General features: G+C 44.4%; 1 protein-coding gene across 1 annotated transcript in view; it reads right to left on the bottom strand.

Annotated features, from left to right (window-relative positions):
* LOC118795449 (low-density lipoprotein receptor-related protein 8-like) overlaps positions 1 to 23,426 on the bottom strand; it is a 116,260-nt gene that overhangs the window by 27,849 nt on the left and 64,985 nt on the right. Inside the window, exons 4-5 of the mRNA XM_036553912.1 lie at positions 18,327 to 18,455; positions 1,812 to 2,192 (exon numbers count right to left, since the gene is read on the bottom strand). Coding sequence (XP_036409805.1) covers positions 1,812 to 2,192; positions 18,327 to 18,455 — 510 coding nt within the window. The remainder of the gene's footprint in view (positions 1 to 1,811; positions 2,193 to 18,326; positions 18,456 to 23,426) is intronic.

Raw genomic sequence — 23,426 nt, 5'->3', positions numbered from 1 at the left:
TGTCAACAAAATAAGATGAAAACAACTGCAAAGATGAAGTGAATCATGGGCATGGCTGTAATCCCTTTAATTCTGCTGCTCTCGAGGTATTGATGAGAATAGAGACTAATGATCGAGTCCTCCGATATGTGCACAGTGGGGGTAGTCTGGGAGGAGAGCAGTTAACACGGTGTCAATGATAAATGATTCTCAATATCTTGTTTTAAGGTTGGTCTGACTGGAGTGGTTCTCATGATACCTCATCACCCCACACACTAGCTCCATTCCCCTCTATAATAAACAACTATATTAGTGCCACTGCTTTCAGGCTATTGTTGCCAGCTGTACTGCACAATTTTTTGTACTCATACAAGAAGAGATGATTTTTTCAACATTATCTACATTATTAAATAGACCTAATGGGGCAGCCAATAAAATACATAAAAATAAAATATTACTTTTAATATTTAATACGTGGTAATAATAATAAAGCATTTCATTTCACATTAACTGTTAACATTAACGGTTCTGTGTCAGTTCGTATTTCCTCAATTTGATTATTATTACATTAGTATTAGTATTATTTAGGTATTTAGGATTAATATATTCCATTGGAATATAGAACATCATTGTGCTGAGAGGATGCACTTGGAATGTGCATAAAATAGATGTCAATGATCTAAAGGCACTGACAGGATTGAAGGCACATCATTCAGAGAGCACCTGCAGAAATTCATGCTCCAGTCTCCTGCTTAGCCTATCCTTTTACCCCGGGGCACTAGAACGTCTGAAGACTGTCAAGTGGTTGCCTAGCAACGGGACACTCATGTGAACTGCTGAACCGGTGCTCTGCCAGCGTTATGACATCACAGTCGGAATTTCACCGTCCCTGCAGCACTGTACCAGGGCAGGAGGCAGAAAAACATGCACACCTAATTATCCCTCACGACAACGGTGCTCTAATTAAAAGGCCTGTGATCAAACTCGGATTGGCGTGCAAATAATCTTTTCGGCAACAAAGGAGAGCGTTCTGACGATTAAAGTAGAGGTGAATGATCAAATCCTCAGCTAAGCATTCCCCATCCATCCTCAAGGAACCATTCCTCAGAAAAAAATGAACACTTCCACACTGAGTGTGTATACTAATCATGCCACAATTAGCAAACAGGACAAGTATACGGAGAGAGGAAAACTACTGAGTTCTTCTGTTTGTTTCAGCTAAACTTAATAAGAGGGAATGTATGTAGAACAAATGGGGAAGTATTTGTATTCAGAGAGCATCGTGAACTCTAGACATACAGACAGATAAATGGCTGCATATCCAGACTAAAAATAAAAGAAAACAAACCTTCTCACATCCTTCCACAGATACTGGGTAATAAAAAATAACTTTCTACAGAAATGAAAATTCCATACACAGTCTGATGCTCCCAAATGAAAACTTTAAGTGAAAGAAAACAAATGTGACACAGACCTTCTTAGTAGAAACGCTGATTGATTTCATTGTTTAATATGGGTTTTGTTTGGGAGCATAACAGCAATATTAGGATGCATTCATTTCTGCTGCCTATGTGAGGATGATGATTTTCCACATAGGCAGATTCCACAAGTTAACTTTTATTAGGGCTTAAATGGTGTTATGCTCACTCTCACTGGTCTGGGAGTGTTGTTAGCCTGGTCTGGCATTGATGCTCATTCAGCAAAAACTTTGTTTGTGCTAGGATTCGCTCTGTATAAGAGCATCTGCTAAATGCATGTAATGTGATGTAATGGTGAGCGTATAAATACAAAATCCCTTGAACGAAATGGCTGAGCCCTGATGGGCGACTCACGGCAGTTGGCCTCGTCGGACTTGTCCTTGCAGTCTGCGTCGCCGTCGCACTTCCAGTGCAGGCGGATGCACTCGCCGCTGGCGCACTGGAACTCGACCCCGGCGCAGCGCGGCCTCGGGGGCGGGGCGGCGGGCCGGCGGCCGCAGCGCTCGGCCGCCTCGTCCGAGCCGTCGGGGCAGTCGGGGTCGCCGTCGCAGCTCCACACCAGCGGCACGCACTCGGAGCCGTTGCAGCGGAACTCGTGCGGGCCGCAGGTGGGCGGCGAGCAGCGCTCCTCGTCGCTGGCGTCCCCGCAGTCGTCGTCGCCGTCGCACAGGAAGACCGGCGCCAGGCACTTCCTGTTGCGGCACTGGAACTCGTCGCCGGGGCAGGCCTTGCCGTCTGGAACGAGGTGGGGGGCGAGGGGAGAGGACAACACAGGATGAGCTTACTGAGGCAATTCTGGGTTAAGTACCTCGCTCAAGTGCACAGCAGCAGTACCCCAGCAGGGAACTGAACCAGCAACCTTTCGGTTACAGGCCCTGCTCCTTACCACTATGCTACACTACCGCCCAATCAAGTCGGTAAGCCCATCCCCGTTTTTTTTTTTTAGTTTAGGTCATTCTGCCTGTTTTTTGAGGGGTGGCGTGCCCTCTCAAATCCAAGGGCTCATTGATTTCATCAGCTGCCCTGGTGCTCGGGCAGCGGATGCTAATGCTTTTAATATGCCGGTGTAGCGGTCTGGCCCCGACTTAATAGGGTCAAATGAACTCAAAAGGATTACCGCTGGCTGAAGATCTGTAAATGCATTCATTTTACAACCGTCTGGCTTCTGGGGAGTCCTGTAGCATTAACATTACAACGCAAAACACAGAGTGGAAAAAAAGGACCTAACCTCCAAGCTGGAAGTGGTACTACATACTGAAATATTGCTGGAAATAAGGCAAACTCCCATATCAGACAGCACATGTTATATATTAATGAGAAACACAAACGTGGCGGGGCCCACAGGCCTGCCAATCTGGCTTCTAGTAGCTAAAATATGATAAACATTACCAAGAAAAAAAAAAAATTAAGAGCTGAAAATAAAATTAATTTCAATATGTTTTGAATGCAAGCCTTGATTTCTAATAGGGGAGGTCAGATTTATTTGCATATTTAATATGAAGTTAATCTGAGGTAAAGGCTATCAGAGAAATCAATGCATATGAAATCACAGTCTTAAAAGCAATGCATCGGTGAATCACTGAGAAGGTCTCACCCCATTAAAATCTGTTGATGGATAATTATTGCTTTGTAGACAACAGCAAGGATATCATAGCTTGTATAATTTTACCATACAGTGGAGAAAAATGATCATCACGCTAAATTAATAAATAACAGTAGAAGAAACCAATTATATTATATGCTACTGGTGCTTGTGAGTAGAATCCTGACCATACATTATGTTATTGCATCGTTTTTTCTATTGTCTAGATGTTAATAGAAAATTCTGACCCTCAAAAGAAGCATAGAAGCTTTTGTTTTTCCATCAGGTAAAACAGGAGGCTAAGCATCAGATAATGCAGGAGGTTAATCACAGCAGGAAGGGATTCATTAGTACCATTTTCTGGCACTGCTCAAATCAGACAGCTGTCTGAAACCCTCTAGCAAATGGTAACTGACCTCCAAACGTTCTCCGCTTTCCACGTTTAAAAACAAAAATCACCAGAACCTGAAACTATCAGTTTCCACAATGGCAGTAATTGCGGATCAATCACTGGGACAAATTATACCTTTCCAGGGAAAGGATGCCAGAATTACAATTTAATTTGTCAAGTATGGCCATGTATTTATATTCACTCTTATACAGAGTAACTTACATAGGATACAATTTCATCCATTGACACAGTTGGATATTTGCCAAGGCAATTGTAGGTTAAGTACCTTGTCCAAGGGTACAACAGCAGTGCCCCAGTAGGGAATTGAACCAGTAACCTTTTGATTACCAGCCCTACTCCTTACCACTATACTATTCTGCTTCCCATAATAGAGGACTGACATTATGCACTATTCTGGTGAGGGAGAGGATCTGAGAGCAAATTGGGTGTACAGGTATGTGTCAGCTCATGTGGTACCATTTTACCATTTTAGTGTCAATCAGACAGATCATCAAACAGTGGAGCAGCTTTTGTGTATCTACTTTACAGGCTGTTAGTATATACTAAATAGCTTTACAAATGATCAATACTCTTTTCTGCAATACTATTGTCACTTGCACTACAAGAACTAGGTAGACATATATCAAAATGATGATATGTTAAACATCTCATTAATAATGTACCAAAAAATGCTTAGTAAGCATAGCGTTCTTCTTCCTAAAAATCTACTTGATTTGTTCCGTTTGAGAATTATTCCTTTTTTTTTGACAGATGTTCTTGTGTGTTTCAAAAAGTCATTAACTATATTGTCAACTGGACGTCTACACTCCAAACATAAATTTCCCTTGACATGATAGAATACTACTAAATATGCAAATATCCTTCTAGTATGCTTTTTAACAATTCAACTGTAAATTGCCTACAGAAGCCGTTCTATACATAACAGAGTATCCACATACATTGCTGTCGGCAGGGTAGCAAATGGTAAGGAGCAGGAGTCCTAACCAAAAGGTTGCCGGTTCGATTCCCTGCTGGGTCACTGCTGTTGTGCCCTTTGGAAAGGTACTTAACCCAGAATAGCCTCACTAAATATCCAGCTGTGTAAATGGGTGACGTGTAAAAAATTGTTACCTTTGTAAGTCCCTCTGGATGAGAGTGCCAATAATATAATATAATGTACATTTCAGTATGAGTTTCAAAAGCTGGCCAATAAAGAACTTTCACGATGGCCCTTGGTAATTCACTAACTGTTCAAGGAAACAGTCAACCCAATCAATTCTGCAATTAATGATCTATAAACCTTTCATGCCATAAGATTGTAGATCATGGAATAGCAACCATAACTACTATTCTCTTTTTTTTTACAGGCAGCTGAAACTGAGCGTTACTTAAAAGCAAGCAAACGAGGCCCTCCCGGCACTGTGCTACTGTATGACAGCAGAGTTAATGCACCGTGAGTCCCTGTCTCAATATGAGGCACAATTACACTTAATGGCATTAAAACAACGGCCATCGGCGCCGTCTTCCCCTGGGGGACCAATGCACTGGTCACCAAGGCAAATCTGTGATGCATGAGTTCACATACTTAAAATGGCATGAGAATGATTAGAGCACTTACAGTTTCGGCAATATTAGGTAATGTTTCCAGTGTGGCATGCATAGGACACACAAACAGGCTCAAAGCGGCGGGCAGAAGGGCCTGGACACAGATATGAAGAGCTGGGTGATACGGTGGCTGAATTACTTCAAGCAGACTCTTGATAAGATAAGAACAGTTCCTGAGATACAATGAGTGCTCTTGCTCTTGCTCTTGAATGGAAAGAAAAAAAATCACCAGGACTTTGGGCGGTAAGCCTCCTAAGCCTGGGGACAAACTGTCATTACCCCCTTGGGAACCAAACCTCCTGGGGTCAAAGGTCACTATGCTGTCACTATGAGTCTCCCTGGCCAACAGGTAGGCATCCCGGCTACCACCACAGACCTTCTGTTATGAACAGATACTCAGCTGCAGTTTATTTTCTGTCCACTGTCCAGGGTATTCAAGCAGCTACCAATTTTAAAATCTGGTAACATTAGGTTCGGGTGCTGTCTGTGTTCCTGTGGTGACTATGGATGTTTTCCTTGAAATCACACCCCTTCTAGAATGTTCATTATAAACCTTCACATCAAAGCGATTCCACCTTCAACAATAGAAGAGACAGAAGTTTCAGAGTATAACATATCAATCTGACCATCTGGTCAAAACAGTGTATAGAAAATATGTGCTACCGCACCATTCCTTGGGGTAGAGCAACAGGCAGGTCTCTCTCAGATTATGTACATAATAGCTTTCAGACAGAGTACTGAACTAAGTCGCCAACACTCACTGCTGCTCTGCATTGGTATGCATGTGCAGGTGTCCACTCCCTATGCGTCCTAAGTAATCCCTTACTCACTCCCCAGAAAACAGTCACCACAAGAGTTGAAAAATTGGAAGCGTCAGAACACAAATGCACATTCAACCCTTCAGTGCAAAACGCTGATGTCCCTTTGGCATGCACACGCGTTTGTAATTTAAAATCTGAAAATGAATCCACATTAAACAGATACTGTTGTCCATGCTTGTCTTTGGTGGTGACTGAAGCGATCCTTAATCAAGGACGAAAGGCTTATTTCATGCTACTGTACATCCACGTGCAGTTCACCTCTGCTCATCTGAAGCCCTGTCAGCTAGCTGTACACGTTCACAACAAAGCCAAGCTTTCAAAACAAAGCTGTATTAGATCCCTGCTCTGAGTAGGAATAACTGAAGTCCACTCTGATACTGCTATGACACTGTAGTGAGTGTATATAAAAACATATTAAGGAGTGAAGGGCCATTTTAGGACATATTTGATCCTGTAACAAATGCTGTACGAGGTGCAGGCCTCAAACAGCCCCACCTATCAGTCCACATGCCCGGTCCAAACTGCCATTCCTGCAGAGCCTCGTACCACAGGGGCATAGTCATGCCAGGCCACATCCCCCACAGCTGCACTGCCACTGAAGGCCATGCCCTCTCCGGAGTGCGGCTCCTCATTCATAATCCCACCTAGGGCAGAGGGAAAATGCAGACAGGAATGCGAATTAGCAGGACTGCCTCACAGTGCCGCTGCTCTCCGAACCCGCGGCTCTGACAGGCCTACGAACCATCCCTCCCGCCCACCCCTTCACCGCCCCGCTCCTTTATTTGTCTCTGTCGCTCCCTGGCATTGCTCTGATAAATCCACAGTGGTAAATAAGCCCGGACATGTCCTCCTCTTTGATGTATAGCGCTCCGCTGAGGTTAACCAACACGAAGCGAGCGCTGGCCTCCGAGTATTTACAGCCGACAGAATAAACGTCTGCGGACAGCTGCGTTTGCTTTCCTCGCACGCCTGTGGGGAGACTGGAGGACAGATTCTGCTCATTACAGGACAGGGATGGGAAAAGGAGGGACAGGCTGGACAGAAATGGGGACGGGGGGAACGGAACAAGGGCGGGGGGGGTGAGGACATGGCAGGGACAGAGGGGACGGGGGGACAGGGATGGGGACAGGGGGGATGAGGACAGGGAGGGGGACAGAGACGGGGAACAGAGAAATGGGACAGGGAGGGGGACTGGGGGGGATGAGGACAGGGACGGGGACAGAGATGGGGGATGGGGACGGGGGGACAGGGTCAGGGGGGATGGGGACAGGGATGGGGTCAGGAACGAGGACAGGGGGGATGGGGACAGGGATGGTGGGGGGAGCGGTGTGGCTGCACCACCCCGAAAGGCCAGAGATTAAGGAAATGGGCTCCATCCCAGGGGCCCCGGGGCTGACTGTCAGGCTTGATTTTGTGGCTCCCGCTGCTGCTGAAATGGGCTGTCACCGATGAGCAAATTCGTTTACAGCTGCAGCCCCGAGGCAGTTTACGCACGGCCAAGAGCAGCAACCAATCTTACCAAGCACCTAAATGCTGTAAGCCATGAGAGGGACTGCAGAAATAAGACATCATTTAACAACTTACATCACCGTCAGAAAAATATGTATGTACAGGAAAAAAATGATGCACACATAATCTCAAGAGCGTCACACACAGCCACATGCAGTTCACTCTCAGTGAAATGAGTAAAGCACCAAGGTCACGCTGACTCACACCTTTAGTCTTTTCAATAAAAGCTAACAAAAAAATGTGGGCAAGCTTTCTGCCTCTGTTCAACAGAATCTTCCGGAACTATGCAAAGGCCACGCAGGTTTTCCTGAACGGGTTTGTAAGCAATAATTCGACACCAAAGCCAAACTGCAGAGCACGACAGAGCTGACTGACCAGACCTCCAGCTCCCCCAGTGGCCTGGAGGAGGACTAGCGGAAACATGCGGGGCAAAATTTAGCAAAGTTGTTCAGTACAGCCATTCAAAGATTCAAAAGATAAAGAAAAAAAAAAACTTTGTCTATCACATAATGATAGAAAATTGTCTTTGGTTAGGGACTCACAAACAACATAAAAACATACACCAATGAAAAACTCACAAAAAATACATTAAAACACAAACACTTCCACCATTCCACTAAGTAAATAAGAGCATGTGTGCAAAGCTAGAATAAGAGATGGTGACAGTCTAATTGGCCATGTTTAAAATGGATATTGCATTGGGAATGAAAGCGTTTTTGTAAGTTCTCTTTTTGGCCAGAGGTGCTCTGAAGCATCTGTCCAATGGGAGTAACTGAAAGGAATGGTGAAGGGGGTGTGAAGACTCCTTAGTGATGGAGTCTGCCTTTCTTTTCAATGCATGACTGTAAAGGTCTGAGAGTTGGGTCTGAGTGGTGCCGGTGATTCTGGTTGCACACTTGATGATTCTTATAAGTTCTTTCTTGCTTTTCTCTGTGAGGAGGTTGTACCAGGATGCAATGTTTAATGTGAGGACTGATTTGATGACCGTTATACTGCTGTTAGAATGTCTTCTCTGACATTAAAACCTTTCAGCCTCCTCAGGAGAAACATGTGCTGTTAGGCGTTTTTGTAGACCCCGTCCGCACGTTGTGTGAAGGACAGGTGGTGGTCGATCTCAGTGCCCAGGTACTTAAAGATCTCAACCTGTTCCACCACCTGCCCCTCCAGCCTGAGTGGTCCGGAGAGAGGGTGTGAGGTGCCAGGTGCCTGGCGCCCCCCACAGCACAACTCTTTGGTCTTACTGATGTTCAGTTCCAGGGAGCTCTCCTGGAACCAGAGGACCATAGTATCCACATACAGGCAGTAGGGAGCGCTCGTCTGTCAGGCGGGCCACCAAGGCCATGTCAGCAGCATATTTAAAAAGTGACAGTCCACTGCTATTGCAGGTGATTTTATTTGTATATATGGAGAAGAGGATGGGTGACAAGACACAGCCCTGTGGGACCCCGGTATTTAAAACAATATTGCTGGATTTAAAACCGTTCATTCTGACATGTTGAGGTCTGTCCTTTACAAAATCCTTAATCCATAAAACCAGTGTTGTGTTGACTTGTAGTCCTTGGAGGCTTTGCAGAAGTATGTTTGTGTTTACTGTATTAAAAGCAGATGAAAAGTCCATGAATAAAATCCTGACATATGAGTTTGGAAAGTTGAGGTGCCTGGCCACTGTGTCCAGAAGAGTTAGGCTGCCATCCTCATCTCCCCGTTTCGCCTTGTAGGCAAACTGGAGCGGGTCCAGACTCTCGCCTACCATGGTGGTAAGCACCCCAGCAACCACCCTCTCCATGCATTTGCAGAGGATGGAGGTGAGTACCACAGGCCTGAAATCATTCATGGCTTTAGCATGGGGCTTTTTTGGGAAAGGGGATGATGGTTGTCTCCTTCCAAGCCCTGGGGACAAAGCTGGAGTTCAGGAACAGCTGAAAAAGCTGTGCCACCACACCGCCCAACTGAGCTGCGAACTCCTTCAGTACGCGGCCCTTGAGCCAGTCCTGTCCAGGAGCTTTCCTCAGATGTAGCTTGGAGAGGATGGAAATGACCTTCCGCTCCTCCACACTGATTGGTGCAGGGGGGTAGCTGGTGTTGGTCAGGGTCCATTCTTCCACAGGGTCAGTCCTATTGAACCTGGAGTAGAAGGTGTTCAACTGCTCTGTGAAGGAGGCAGGGGCTAGGCACTGTATCTTGGCTGCTTTCTGAGCTCTGCCCATCATGGTGGTAAGACCTTGCCACGCATTTCCTCTGGTGAACCTCTCCTCCATCTTATTTTTGTATTGGAGCTTGGCCAGCTTGGTTTTGTGCTTCAGGTCTGAGGTTTCTTCATGTCTGAGAAACCAAGGTGAGGGTGGGGCTTGGAGACATATGTGCCGGGTACATTTCCAAAACAGAAGTCCAGCATTCTGTCCAGTTGCGTTGGAGATGTGACATACTGCTCCAGCTGTGGGAGTAGCGTGGTGACATCACAACTATTGAAATCCCCCAGCATAAAGACAGGCTGATCAGCTGCTCTGGAGACAGCGTTGTTGTAGCTGTCTGCAAGGCATTCAGCTGCGAGCGCATTGTCAGGGCCAGGGACATAGGCAAGAATCACAGTCAACTGTGTGAACTCGCAGGGTAGATAGTGAGGACGGAACGACACAGTCATGATTTCATAGGGCCGTGAGCAGTTGGTCACACAAACTGTAAAATTGGTTGTCCATCCGTCATTTCTGGTCATGCAAAGCCCGCCCCCAATTGATTTTCCTGTTTTTCTAGTGTCCTGGTCAAAATGTATGAATGTAAATCCATCTAAACTCACTGTAATGTCCTCAGACAACCACGTTTCAGAGAAACAAAACAAGCTTGTATTCCGGTAGTCAGAGACAAATTTGACCAGCGCAGTGAGTTCATCCATTTTGTTTCGTAGTGAGCGCACATTTGACAGAGTAAAAACAGGTAATGGGAGCTTACTTCCTCGTCTCCTCAGCTTGTTTCTAATTCCTCCCCTTCATCCCCTTTTCCTCCGAATGCGTTTTCTTAACAGACACTCAGTTATTAGATCCAGGAGTGGAAATGCTGGTATTTTCCGGGAAGTGTGTCGTAGCTCCAAAAGATCAGCCCGCGCATAGGTGAGTGTACCTGGGTTAGTGATGTGTGGCTCTGCTGGCGAAATCCACCACACCCAAGCCGGTTGTAGAACGCACAGCAAAGTCCACAGAAGTAATGTCCGATGTTTCACATTTGACAAACTGCACAACCAATTCGGAAAGTGGATAAAACAAAATAGCAAACAAAACAAAACAAACACAAAACAAAAACAAAACACTAAGCCTCAAACCACAAGTCGCTCAAACAGAGAAGCGCCCCGCCCCATATTGTGCATATTTACTGAATCAGCGGTGCTAGCATCAAGACAGCTGTATTCAGTCATTTCACATTGATGCACACAATTATGGAACCAAAGGGCATTTTGTTTTCTGTTTAGCCAAGAGCCACTCTTTCATCAATATTAAAACACATCACATTTGAGACTAGCGTTCTGTACGCTTCCAAATGCATTACCCATGCGGCAGATCTTCCCCTTAGAGCAATTCTGTTTGAATTGATTTAAAACCCATATTGAACATGTACATACCACACAGGGAAGATCCATTAGTAAAATGATTCATGTCTAGGGAGCATTTTATTTTGCTCTGCCAAACAGATTTAAAAGATCACTGTTGATGATTTCGGCCAGTTGGTTTGCTGGTCGTCGAACGGACTGGCGTTCTGATTTGAATGCGTCAGCCGCGGCACCCAGAAGGTCGAGGGGCGTATAGCCTCGTTTTTGTTTTTGATTGGTTGCAAGGGTAGAAACTGCTCAAACAACAGCCTCAGATAACAGGGCTGGCTATAAACCCATCACACCCACACACACAGCCCCAATGTGGCAGGATTATATTATTATTCACTTGCCAAATGGCCTTATCCTGGGAGAATTACAAAGCTTGCATTTTACACAGTGGGGTGTTTACCGATGCAATTCTGGCGAAGTGTCCCGCTGAAACGTTTTACAGTCGTGCCCCGATTGGGATTGTAATCTGAAACCCTCCAGTTAAAATCCAATCCTTTCATCGACAGGCCATAGCACTGCCCAGATTATGCATAATTTATCTGATTTGCAGACACCCTTTTGAAGGACAGCCTGCAAAGTTTACACACACACAGCTGGACATTAGCTAAAGCAGTTCAGGTTAAGCACTTTGCTGAAGGACACAACAGTAGTACTACACCTGGGAATTAAACTAACAACCTTCAGTCTGCATGGCCTACTCCCTACCACTGCATCAGTAATAAGATACAGTAAGACAGTACTTTTTAATCCAAAAAGGAAACTGCTTATCAACAGTCAAGTATGTGGGAAAACAGAAGCACACAACATAAAACAACAGAACAATAAAATGCAGGCATCAGGTATTCATGCATATTAAGAGTAAAATTAAAGTGATGCACTAATAAAATAGCATAAACTTCATTGAGCTTATTGCGCTTGCATAGTAATTGTACATAAGAAAGTACTATAATTAAGCACATAATAAAGTTTATATAAAATGTATTTTATCTGCTAATATTAAGCAGCAGTCCACACACAGATCTGGAGGCTGCACTCTACCACCTCCATGTGAGAGACGCAGGTGTTGCCCTACAGGTGCGTTTCCTCGGCTGGTAGTGCGTTTCCCGTTGCTTCGCTGCCCCAGTCACATGACCAAAACAGGACCGCAGCATTCTAATATGGTGGGAGACACTGACAGCAATGGGCATCATTCATCTCACAGCTGCCCACACATACCGATCTCACTGTCAAATATACTGCCAGTGTGTGAGAGCTACACGTGTTAACCTGCAGGTGTGGCCTATTGCAGAACAAAAATTGAGATTGGAGATCTCAATTGGCCAAGTTTCCTAAGCGTAGCTGAAGACCCTTGGAAAGAGCTGCATACAGAAAATTGTGTGCAATAAGAAGAATAGGAAGAAAAAAGAACAGGGAGTTGACTTTTTGAAGCCATTGTCTGTGGGTGCTTACATTGACGGAATGTTCTATGTTAGTCACAGCTGACAATTGCAATGGCTAGAGTCAAGGGCATTGTGTTGAGGTGGGTTTCATTTCGCTCTGGCTTGCCTTTGTGTATCGGCACTGAATGAACAGGCATGCAGGGCAATTAAATACTACGGATTAAGCAGCATGTTCTCACCCATAATTGATTTGTTGTTAACGAGACCCTCATAATTAGAAGTATTTTTCCCCTCTTTGTACAGTAACGGATGTTGAGCGTGCGCCGCTGGCAGCTTTTTCCCGTGGGCTCGGAGGCCTGCTCCAGGAAGGAACCTCATCTCTCCTCAGGGAGAGTCAGCTGGAACCCTGCAAACACGCACTCAGCCACTCGCACGGGGGCCTAATTAACTCAAAATAAACACGTCTGCAGCGAAGCGCTGAAAGGATGACAGTCACACCGGACTTTCAAATTCCAAGGCACCCGAGGAAGACACAGAGCTTCTGGCTCGATTCCTCCCACAATTCCTCCAGATGAGCGTAAACAATCGGTCCTCTGATGAGAGTGGTGGCGCAGGCGGGCTGTTGGCCTGGACACACCCCCAATTCAATGCCTCAGTCACATGACCAACACAGGACCGCAACATTATTCTAATCCGGGCGGGCACATATGAAAAAGAAATAAATTGTAATATACTGAAAAATATACTGCTCATCCAAAGAATATATTACAACATACCAGAACAGCAATAATTCATATATATTCTAGATTGCCTTAGTAAATGTCCAACTGCATAAATGGATAACATGTAAAAAATGTGAGTCACTCTGGATAAGAATATCTATCAAGCAAATGTAATGTTATAATTCAACTTCTATTCCTTTAATCACTGCCACAGATGTATTTAGAAAGACAATGTTCTGATACTTCAAATACTGTCAAACCACTCTACTTAAATTGTGCTGTTGCCTTTAACACTAAAAAAGAGTTCCCCTATCCAATATGATAATCCAATTAAGCCGGAATCCATCTCGCAGGCCCTGAGAGTCAGCCCTAAATTATCGGCACAGATTTGTGAGAGACAAAGTGGCCCCACGACAGAACACTTATGATTTCTCCCTCGTATGTAGCTGTGGGCCCTTACATCCGAAGCAATCAGGAGGTCATTTCTCAACCCCTTAGCGAAGTAGCAAATCTGTGCAGTGGAGCTGCCTCTTGGGTAGTTTCAGCATGGTCTTGGAGGGGGAAGATTCAATTTTATTCGTCTGACGCGCTCAAAGTTTAACCAACTGTGCACGTCTTATTTCCAATGTCACAAAAGGGAGTATTCAAAAAAAAATACCCTGTATCTAGCAGTCTAAAGTGTTATTCGCCATTACGTCATTCCTTTCTAATAGAAAGTGCCCGAGTTTGCCACAATGGGAACAACGCCGCTGTAGGTGATCAACCCAATGAGACCAAGTATGTAAATGATAGTCGAGCATATTATGATGTCATGTAACAAAGCCCCTCCCACTGCTTGCAGGCACATTCTTTTCCCTCGCAGTTTATTTCATTTGATTCTGTTTTCTTGTACTGTGATGTCATTTCAAATGATCCATCATCTAAAAAATCAACAGTAATATATGGTAACATGTAATGGCATTCATACATTCATATTACGTCAGATTTTTCTTACAGTAATTGCAGTAGTCTTCAGATGTTAAGAAGACATCATACTACTATTTATGCTTACTTGTAATTATACGCAAAGCTGGAATAATGGGTGACTGGAAAAATGTCCACTCAACATGTATGCGTTCTCCAACAATGGTGTCTCCTTGTCATGACTAACCATAAGCCTTGAAAAAAACACTTCATATCAAAATGAATTTATTCAAACTAAGAAATTAGTCATTATTTTTGCATCGGAGTGAACCGCTTATTATGAGTTATGCAGGTACTGGGTTATGCAAGCACTTTGCAGGATGTGTCATGCTGAAGAGTGAATATGCTTCTTTCTGATCTGCTCCTCCTTACACACACATACACACACACACAAACACACACTTCCACATACATTTGTGCTCTCATACACATGCACCCATACACACTTACAATCACACACACACACACACACACACACACACACACACACACACACACTTAAACAACAGGAGACTTCATTCTTCATTGTGGTGGTGAATCAGTCCATGACATCACCCCTGGTTCTTATCCTGCCACCCTTGCACACATCGCCCCTCAATAAAAACTGGGAACCCAGAAAGTAACCCAAACATGCTGAGACCTGCAAGCTGAATTTCCGCATGGCTAAATTAAGAGGTAGACTTTCTGCAGAAGGGCTATTTAATGCTAATCATGAGCTCTGAGGCTAGATGCTGCATGCATAATTCAGCATGTGGATAAGTCAATTAGCAAATGGGAATAACTTTAAGAGCTGCATACATTATGTGCAGGGCTACCCCCGGGTGCAGTGGGGCAGCACGACGGTACAGCTACTCCATTCAAAAAATTGGTTTGGGAGTCACTACAGATAGTCTATATCATGACCAGAAAGACCTGGCTTCTGCTGTCCTTCCATCCTCTGTACTGTCTCTTCCTGAAGGTTCCTGCTGGCGACAGGAGGACTATGCCTGTCCTGTTTCAGATCAAGAATGTTCACCACAGCCAGCAAGTCAGATTCAACTTGTAGATTCAACAATGTTGAATAGGGTGCATCATGATTACTCTTTTCCTTTTGTCATTCCTGATAATTATTCTGTCCACCCAGCTTCAGGTGTGGCATATATAATAAACTGATGTAATCATTTTTCACAAATATGTACAACAAATAATAACACTCAATGAAGAAAACCAATACAATCTATCTGTCATGTATGTGTGAGAGAGAGTGACTGAATAAGTAGGATGAGTGAACGCGTTTGTCTGTGGGGTGTGTATGACTGGGTGATTGTCAGTGGATTGTGTGTGAGTGGTTGCATTAGCAAGTTCAGGGTGTGGGAGGCAACAGTCAAGTAGAATGACAGAAAGAATGTACGATATCTGTTCTGTGTGTGTTTGTGTGTGTGTCTCCATACACATGAGGTGAGTGTGTTTGTGTGTGTTGGGGATCTTAAGATTTCACAAGCACAAAGACCAGGTCATTTTTATAATGTAGGCTAATTGTATTTACATGTGTTGCATGTGGATGTACAGGTGGCCAACAGAACTGATGAAAGTGAAGCAGGCAGAATAGGTTTGAAGTGTACCTTCTGGATTACGCTTCCCTTGTACAGAATCACACTGTACACAAGGAATAAGTGCCTGACATTTAATTCCACCCACCTGTGCTGTTATTCAAATGAAAGCAGATTAAAGCAGTATAATACTACTGAGGATTAAAGACAGCAGCACTGGTATCAAGAGGCAAGGAATCAATTACCATCCTGACCCTGGTGAAATGCTGCTATGATGTCGACCTCTCCATTTTGTAGCACAAGACACCAGGCACTGGTTGAGTGTTTATAATGTCAATTTGAAAGAGGCAGGAAACTATACGCTGTTAATAAGGTTTCAAAAGCACAGCGGTGTGATGTGATGAACAAAAGAAGCCTGCTTAAATATCTATTTTTAATTTTTTTTTTTTTTTTTTTATGAGTGAAATTGTAAAACTGTACAAATGCTTTTATAACTAAATTAGGATCGCTTTTTTCCAGTGGCTGCCCTCGAACCCCTCAGCGGATGTTTCCAAACCTCCATGTTTTAACAGCAACAACAAAAAAATGTTGTTTGTTCTTGAGGGCCGAGTGACTGAGGCTCCACAGAAGCTCTCCTGCTGAGAGCACAAACGGCTCCCCGCCTCGCCCTCCTGCACGGGTGTGTGCGCCTCTCACTCTTTGAAGAGAGACAACCGGCCGGGCTCGGGTAAGAAAAGTCAACGAGGAGGATGTGCCCGCTCAGTGGCAAGGCCTCGGTGCTGTATAAGCTTTCCTTTCTTAAACTGTCAGCAGCAGAGACGCCAAGTCAAAGGAAAAAGTAAAAACGCCCCAGCTCTCCTGCTGAACTAGAAACCCTTAGGGCGGTTTGTGGGACTGACTGTGAAGGAGGGATTGTGCACATTTATAATTAAAGTGGCATTAGGAGAACAAGTATAGCAAATACCCTGTCCCATGTGCTTCTGGGAGCGAGTGGAAGATGGGCTGCGGTGGGGTTAGCTCAGAGAGCTATAGATTAATGTAAAGTGAAATTAAAACTGAGCTTTACAATTTAAAAAAAGCTTCCGTCTGTTTTTGGACGCCATCAAGAACAGGCAAGTTTTGACCCCATCCATCAATATTAGCTCCAGAAGAACTGATCCTGCTCTACGGTGCGAGTATTCCTTTCCAGGCTTTCAAACGGGCCCGTGTTTCGCTGCGTCTCCTCGCCTGCACATGTGAGGAACAGCAGAAAGACGGCTGGAGGTGATCAATCCAGCTCTGACACCTCCAGAGGAATGATCTACTGTGGAATGAAAAGACTCGTCAGTTTAATTTAGTTTCGTGGAGGAAAATAGACTCCCTCTGCGAAGGGGGATACTACAGCCCATATATCCACCAATATATGGGCACGCTCACACAACGCTGCAGGCGGGAGAACTGCAGTCCCGGGCCCGTTTGTTCTAAAAGGCACCCAGGCTGGTTCTACGAGGAAATGAAACCCAGGCTTAGTGTATGATTGGACACATCAATGATTTACGCAGCATGCTGGAGGGTTCCCATCCAGGGTCAGGGTCCATCCTCAAACACTCACTGCTTATTTTTTGGGGAAGTTATTGATATATTTTAGATTAAAACTATCTATGCATGAACAGTGACTATTTAAAAGGTAAACTTCTCTTAACCACACAGTAGAACCGCAGGTCTCCTATCACTGTAGGCAGTGTTATTCTAAATCATTCTTTCTGCAAGGCATTGTGGGTATTTTCTTTGAAGTGAAAGAGATCTCAACAAAGGGCAAATGTAAGATACATATTGTCCTCCTCCAAGGATGAGGGAAATCAATAACGACATAGGCCATAATCTTAAATGGAGAAGAAAAATGGATGATTTTTACACAGACTGTGGCAACAGAACACACATTCTGTTATGACTGTATATTCAGCTCCTGTGCTCCTTCTGTCCTCCGTAAGGATGGTTTTGATGGGAATTTACGGTGCTGTCTGTGTTTATATGCTGACTATGGATGTTTGGCGTCAGACCATTCCCTTCAAGAATTTTCATTATGAGCTATCAAATTAGAAGTCTTGTGTGTTCAACGGCAGAGGCAGAATCTCCAGTGTGAACTGCACTGAGCTGATCAATATTTGCATCATCTGTAGCAGTTATGCTGCGTGTTCCTGTGCTCCACCACGGCTGTGGAACATGGGCCCAAACAGAGCTGTGTGGGGGACGGTTTTATTGCTGCACATCGCCACATTTAAGAAAGACAGTTTTGTCCCACATGTGAGGAACGGCGCCTGCCTCTCCACACTACCCCGCTGTCCGGAAAATTGATGGCAGTAATGCCGCCACAGGAGGCAGAGAAATGCTGGCTTTGAAGATTCCACCGTCTCTCGCTCGCTCGCTCGCACACCCGCACGCGCAAACGCACACACAGGTGGAGCGCCTGCCAAAATATACTCCACCTGTTCCTCGCTCTGTTTATTGTGGTTTTGTTTTAGAAATCCATCCACCCTCTGTGCCATACCCAAACCTCACTGTGGCAGTTTGGTGAAACCAAAGCGGGGACATGGTAGTCCCATGCGCACACTCACACACATGCAGGCGTGCACACACACACACACACACACACACACACACACACACACACACACACACACACACACAGGACGCTGCCAAAAAATACACTCCACCTGTTCTGCGCACTAGGCTTTTGATTGTTAGACCCACAGCCCCGCCCACTCTTGGCGCTGCCGTGGCGCCTGGCAGACAGGCCTACCTGCAGCGCACTCCTCCTCGTCTGCCCCGTTTTCGCAGTCCTTCTCCCCGTCGCATCGCCATGACAACGAGACACACTTATGGGCGGAGCCTCCGCAGTCGAACTTCTCTGGTGGGCACGTCTGCCGACCTGTCAGGAATAAAGGGGAAGGGAAAGGGGGGGGGGGGGGGGTGATACAGTTAGTGTGAGGCGTCTGCTGTTGACAGGAAATGATTCAGCAGCAACACACAAACAAACCCACTCTCTTGCCAAAGACCTCAATTAGCAGCCTCCGCACCACATCTCTCAGCAAAGCAAATTAACGTTGCACCCTGTTGTGTTGTAATTCACCTGGCTTCCATGTGTGAAACAATGGAGTTACAATACTGTAACCACACCCCCCCCCCCAAAAAAAACACACACACATGCATATACACATACACAAACCTGCATAATCTGATACAGCGGGCACTGAGGTATTACTCAAATGACTCATAGCTGGCATCATATATAACCAGTCATAAAGCAGAGATGTTAAGAGGCCAGTTCATTTTCTACTCTTAGCTATTTAACAGTATACTGAGGAAATATCTCATTAAACACCATTCATTTATTAAAATTCATATAAACAAAAGACATATGAATGAGAAAGTTCATTTGTACTTCATCATAGATACCATGAACCTTCACTGTAGATATTATGGTATGTCTACTTGCTGTAATTTTACCAATTATTTTGTGTATCACATGCAAATACAGCCTTATTTTCACAGAAACACAGAAAACCCCTTTTTCCGGACTATGGGCCAAATGGATGCAGTGGGTTGACACTTATGCGGATGTTTAATGACTTCTATCGCTTTCACACACATCAGCTGACTGCAGTGTCAACTCCAGAAACATTAGCATGCAAATCTAGCAATATTTTATAAATAAATTCCCAACTTTTGTAAAAGCTGGACAATTATTTTCTCACTGGCAAATGAAAGTGGTGTGATGCAGTCTCAGGCAACCAGCTAACTGACCTGGTCAGCTTCTGAGTGGTAGCTGCCGAGCAAAAGCAAACATCCCAAATCTCTCTGAAATATGAACAGGCCCTGTGGACTACATGCATACCAGAATTCAAACCCCAGGATCACTCCACCTAGGAGTTCTATGCTTTAGTAAAAACCCATTTGAAAAAGTTGTTTTTTTGGTAAATATTTTTTCTGCCAACTTTTGTTATTGTGATTATAGTTTTATGACTTCTATCAGGGGGAAAAACAAAGACAAAAAAACAACAAAAAAAATGATGCTTCCCAGCCCTGCGGGCTTGGAAGCCTAACAATCACAACAAATCATCACCTAAAATCAGCAGCTACACAGCAGGCGAAAGCTGATGTAAGTTTTCAGTATATAACCCTTAAAACATTTGTACTAAAACATTGTTCACTGTCCTCGTAACAGGAATTTGACGCTGTGTTACATTACATGTGCTATCAAACATGGTAGACAACATATTATACATCCTGGACATGAGCCGACAAATCCTGTGAGTTTTTAATAAGTTGGGGGTTGTAACCCTAATGAAGAACATTCCATTTCCATAATCATGCACTGCCAAGTCTAGCAATAGGGGCTGCTCCTTTCAAATCTCTGGCCCACTGAAGCAGGGCTTCTTGGCTTGGACCACATGGCACTCCTTGCAGTCTCTGGTGCCATATTAAAAACACGGTTCATTCTCATTTATCCTTCCCTCACATGAGGGAGAACTGGTTTCGTCTTACAAGGATGCAGGAGAAAGGACAGATTTTCCACACTATGACCAGATGTTAGGTAGTGATGCTCTAGCGCACAGAGCTGAATATCTGGTTAATATATAGAATATCTGTGGAGCTACTCTCAAATCCTCATTCATCTGTCATGTCAGCAGTGAACACACACAGCTGTGGTTTGGCCCGTGGTGTTTATTACAGTTACATGTCCACTTTTTTACTCCCCAGCATTCTGAGCTACAGGTGGCAAATGGAAAAAACTAGCAGCCTGAGAAAGATAACCTTTCTACTTTTCCCTGGAATATGTTTTACCATGTACAGATGTACAGGATACAAAGGCATTTTTTATGCTGGCTCCATCATTATGTTATTAACAGTGCAGCGCTGACAACGGTGACAGTTTATTCATGGAAAATGTGCAAGTTCAATTTAATAGAAGGGCACTGACTTTGTACCTTTTGGCAAGGCACTTTATCTCCACTCCCCTAGTATAGATCTACTGTACATAAATGGAAAGCATATAAAAATTATAAGCAATTCAAGTCGCTCTGTGTAAGAGCATGTGCTAAGCAAATAAGATATTATTCACTGCACCATTTCCAAACATTTCCTTAACAGAATCCATTTGCTTTTACGATCTCTTGTGGAGGTGCCCAGGGGCGATGCAGAAACAGCCCAGCTCACCCAAACCCCAAAGCGTGCCCTCCCCTCTCCTCGGCAGCTCCGAAGGGAAGGGGCTGTCAGCGGCGGGCGGAACGCCAGTCCGTCACGCTGAGCAAACGCGTGCCCGGCCGCCCGCTCTCAGCTGGTGATCCATCTGTCTGACTCATACACACACCGCCACCGCTGCTGCTGCTGCTACAGGGACACACACAGCGCACCACTTCTGGCCTGGCCTCCATCTTCCCTTTGGAGAGCTGCCACTTCACCTGTTATTGTTGTACCTTTCCATGTTGCTGTTACAGAAGACCCTCAGCATTCACAGGGGATGTGCTCCTACAATGGCCGCACGTATCTGCAAATAGATACAGATATCTACCTGTCCATGTACTTAGTATCTCTGCTTCCTAGTAAGCTATTCTATTATCTATTTACTTTTTTTACCAACCCCCCTATCCAAGGCAACATTACAAAGCCAACATTTTTATTACAGTAGATTACTGACATTTGCATATCATCAGAGCAATATTTACCAAAGCTGTTCAAGTTCAACTCTAGCTTCAGTTCACCTAAGCAGCAATCCAACCAGGATTTGAAACGGCAACATTCTGGTTGGTCCAGTGTCTTAACCGAACCTCTATTTTACATACAGGTCTGGCCTTAGTCTATATGGGGCCCCTGGCAGCAAACAAAACCAGGGCCTTACCACTTGTTTCTCTAACCCAAAATAACATTATGGAAACCATTTAAATTGCAAAAACATTTATTACTTTTTTCTGAAATCCTATAAAGGTGTCATTATTAGATATACCTCGGTGTAAGTCTGAGGTAACATGAGTAGGTTTCCTTTCTTTGTTGGTTGTCTCAGCTACCAGTACTGATTAATTACTGGTTAATGATAAAGTTCACATGCATGGTCTTGATGTACTGATTGATCGTTGTTTCTCTATTTGTCATCCTACATCTTTGAGAAGCGTTTAGAAGATAATTAGCTAGATTTGTTTGGTTGAAGTAAAGCAACTGTTTCACATGAGGCAGACCCACGGGAATCCCTGGTGGTTGAGGCCCTAGGCAGCCGACTAGTAAGCCTTGCCCAAAGGCTGGCCCTGTGTACTAGCTTACTTAGCTGCTAATGCAATACAGATTGCTGCCTGTATGTGAATTAGTATGTACAAACCGTTTTTTTTCCTTATGAGTACCATTTCATTCTTATTCTTGGATTCTCGGTTTCTTCAGTGAACCAGTCCTGGGGGTTCAGTGTTCTGCTGAGAGGAACAGATCATCCTGCCTCCCGAGGTGTGGTCACAACAGTCTGAGGGCTATCTCAGGGAGCCCGAATCGATTGCCAGGCACTGCTACACCTTGACACAGTCCTTTGAGTGGGGCTTGCTCTGGGAAAAGCAGCTCTGTAACCCTTCAGTGGAGGCCTGGTCTCCTAAAGCCTGTTTACTCTCTCTTTTCAAGAAAAGCCGGCCATAATGTGAGCGCTGAATACTATTCCTTTGCGTGACAACTTTTCACAGGAGAGGAGTACAAACAACGTCTTCTGAAGTAAAGTGGCAGGTGTCCGGGGAACCTGAGCAGAGAAGTTTCCCCCAGGCTGACACATAGCAGCCTGCCCGAGCCAAGATGTATTGACAGGCTCATTGACAACAGAAAAGGTGAGATGGAAAGATCTGGGTAGCGGAGATTTAAAATGTTCTCAGCCAGAGAGAGACATCATCTGCCAAATGGTCCCGGACACATCCTCCAGGTGAGTGTTTGGCATTGGAAGTAAAATGATCCCAGGAAACAGACACAAATGCATCACAAACAGAGACCTTAGTACAAAAGTTCATATTTTATTTGTTTCTTACTGGTTTGAAAAAGAATATATTATACATTATGTAATCCAGGAAGTAATGCAACTAGGGTGGATTCAATTCCACCAAAGTCTATTTCACTTAGAGGCTAAATCTGCTAAATTCCATCCACAATCCTGTCCCATTTCTTGCTAATTCCTCTTCCAATACAATTATCTTGTTTCAAGTTAAGAGCCTTCCCTCGCGAGAATACCTGATTGCATTAAGAAACAAGCTTTTGTTTGCCTGGCTGACTGGAATTTTAGGACACTGAACAGAACTGAAGTGCTGTTGAATGCATTTAGTGGAATTGAAAACTCATGTGATTCAAGGATGTCAATTGCAGTTCAGTTCCGGCTCCAGGATTCCAATTTTATTTCTGACTTCAGGCTACAGTCTCAACATCCTACACCCTCTAACTGGAACTGAATTGAAATTCCAGTTCTGCGTTGAAACTGAAACCAACCGTGGTAGATAAGAATGAGCGTAGACACTACAAACACCATAGTGGGCAAAGTGAACCTCTAGACCTTAATAACGCGAAAGCACAAATGGAGAAGGCACAAAGCACTCTGTATCGATTGGTTCGACCTATTAATGGAGTGTGACACACAATGCATTTTCAAACTTAGGGGAAGAATTCATGAACTACAAGGCAATTTGTGACAAAATTATTCCAGAAGTATGTATTCGATATTTTTCCCAAACCACAAAAAGCTATTTAGAAAGTTTCAAACAATTTCGGTGCACTTTGACAATCAGTCACTGTGCACCAATAGCAAAGTTCCATTAGGGTTTTGTGGACCCGGCCCCATCGTCAGATAGGCCGTGCAATAACAATGCAGGGAAAGGCCGGCCATAATGCT

The sequence above is a fragment of the Megalops cyprinoides genome, chromosome 20 (genome assembly GCF_013368585.1).
Source record: "Megalops cyprinoides isolate fMegCyp1 chromosome 20, fMegCyp1.pri, whole genome shotgun sequence".
In the NCBI taxonomy this organism is placed as follows: Eukaryota; Metazoa; Chordata; class Actinopteri; order Elopiformes; family Megalopidae; genus Megalops; species Megalops cyprinoides.
Note: the sequence above shows the minus strand (reverse complement) of the source record. Positions and strands in the feature narration are given on the sequence as shown.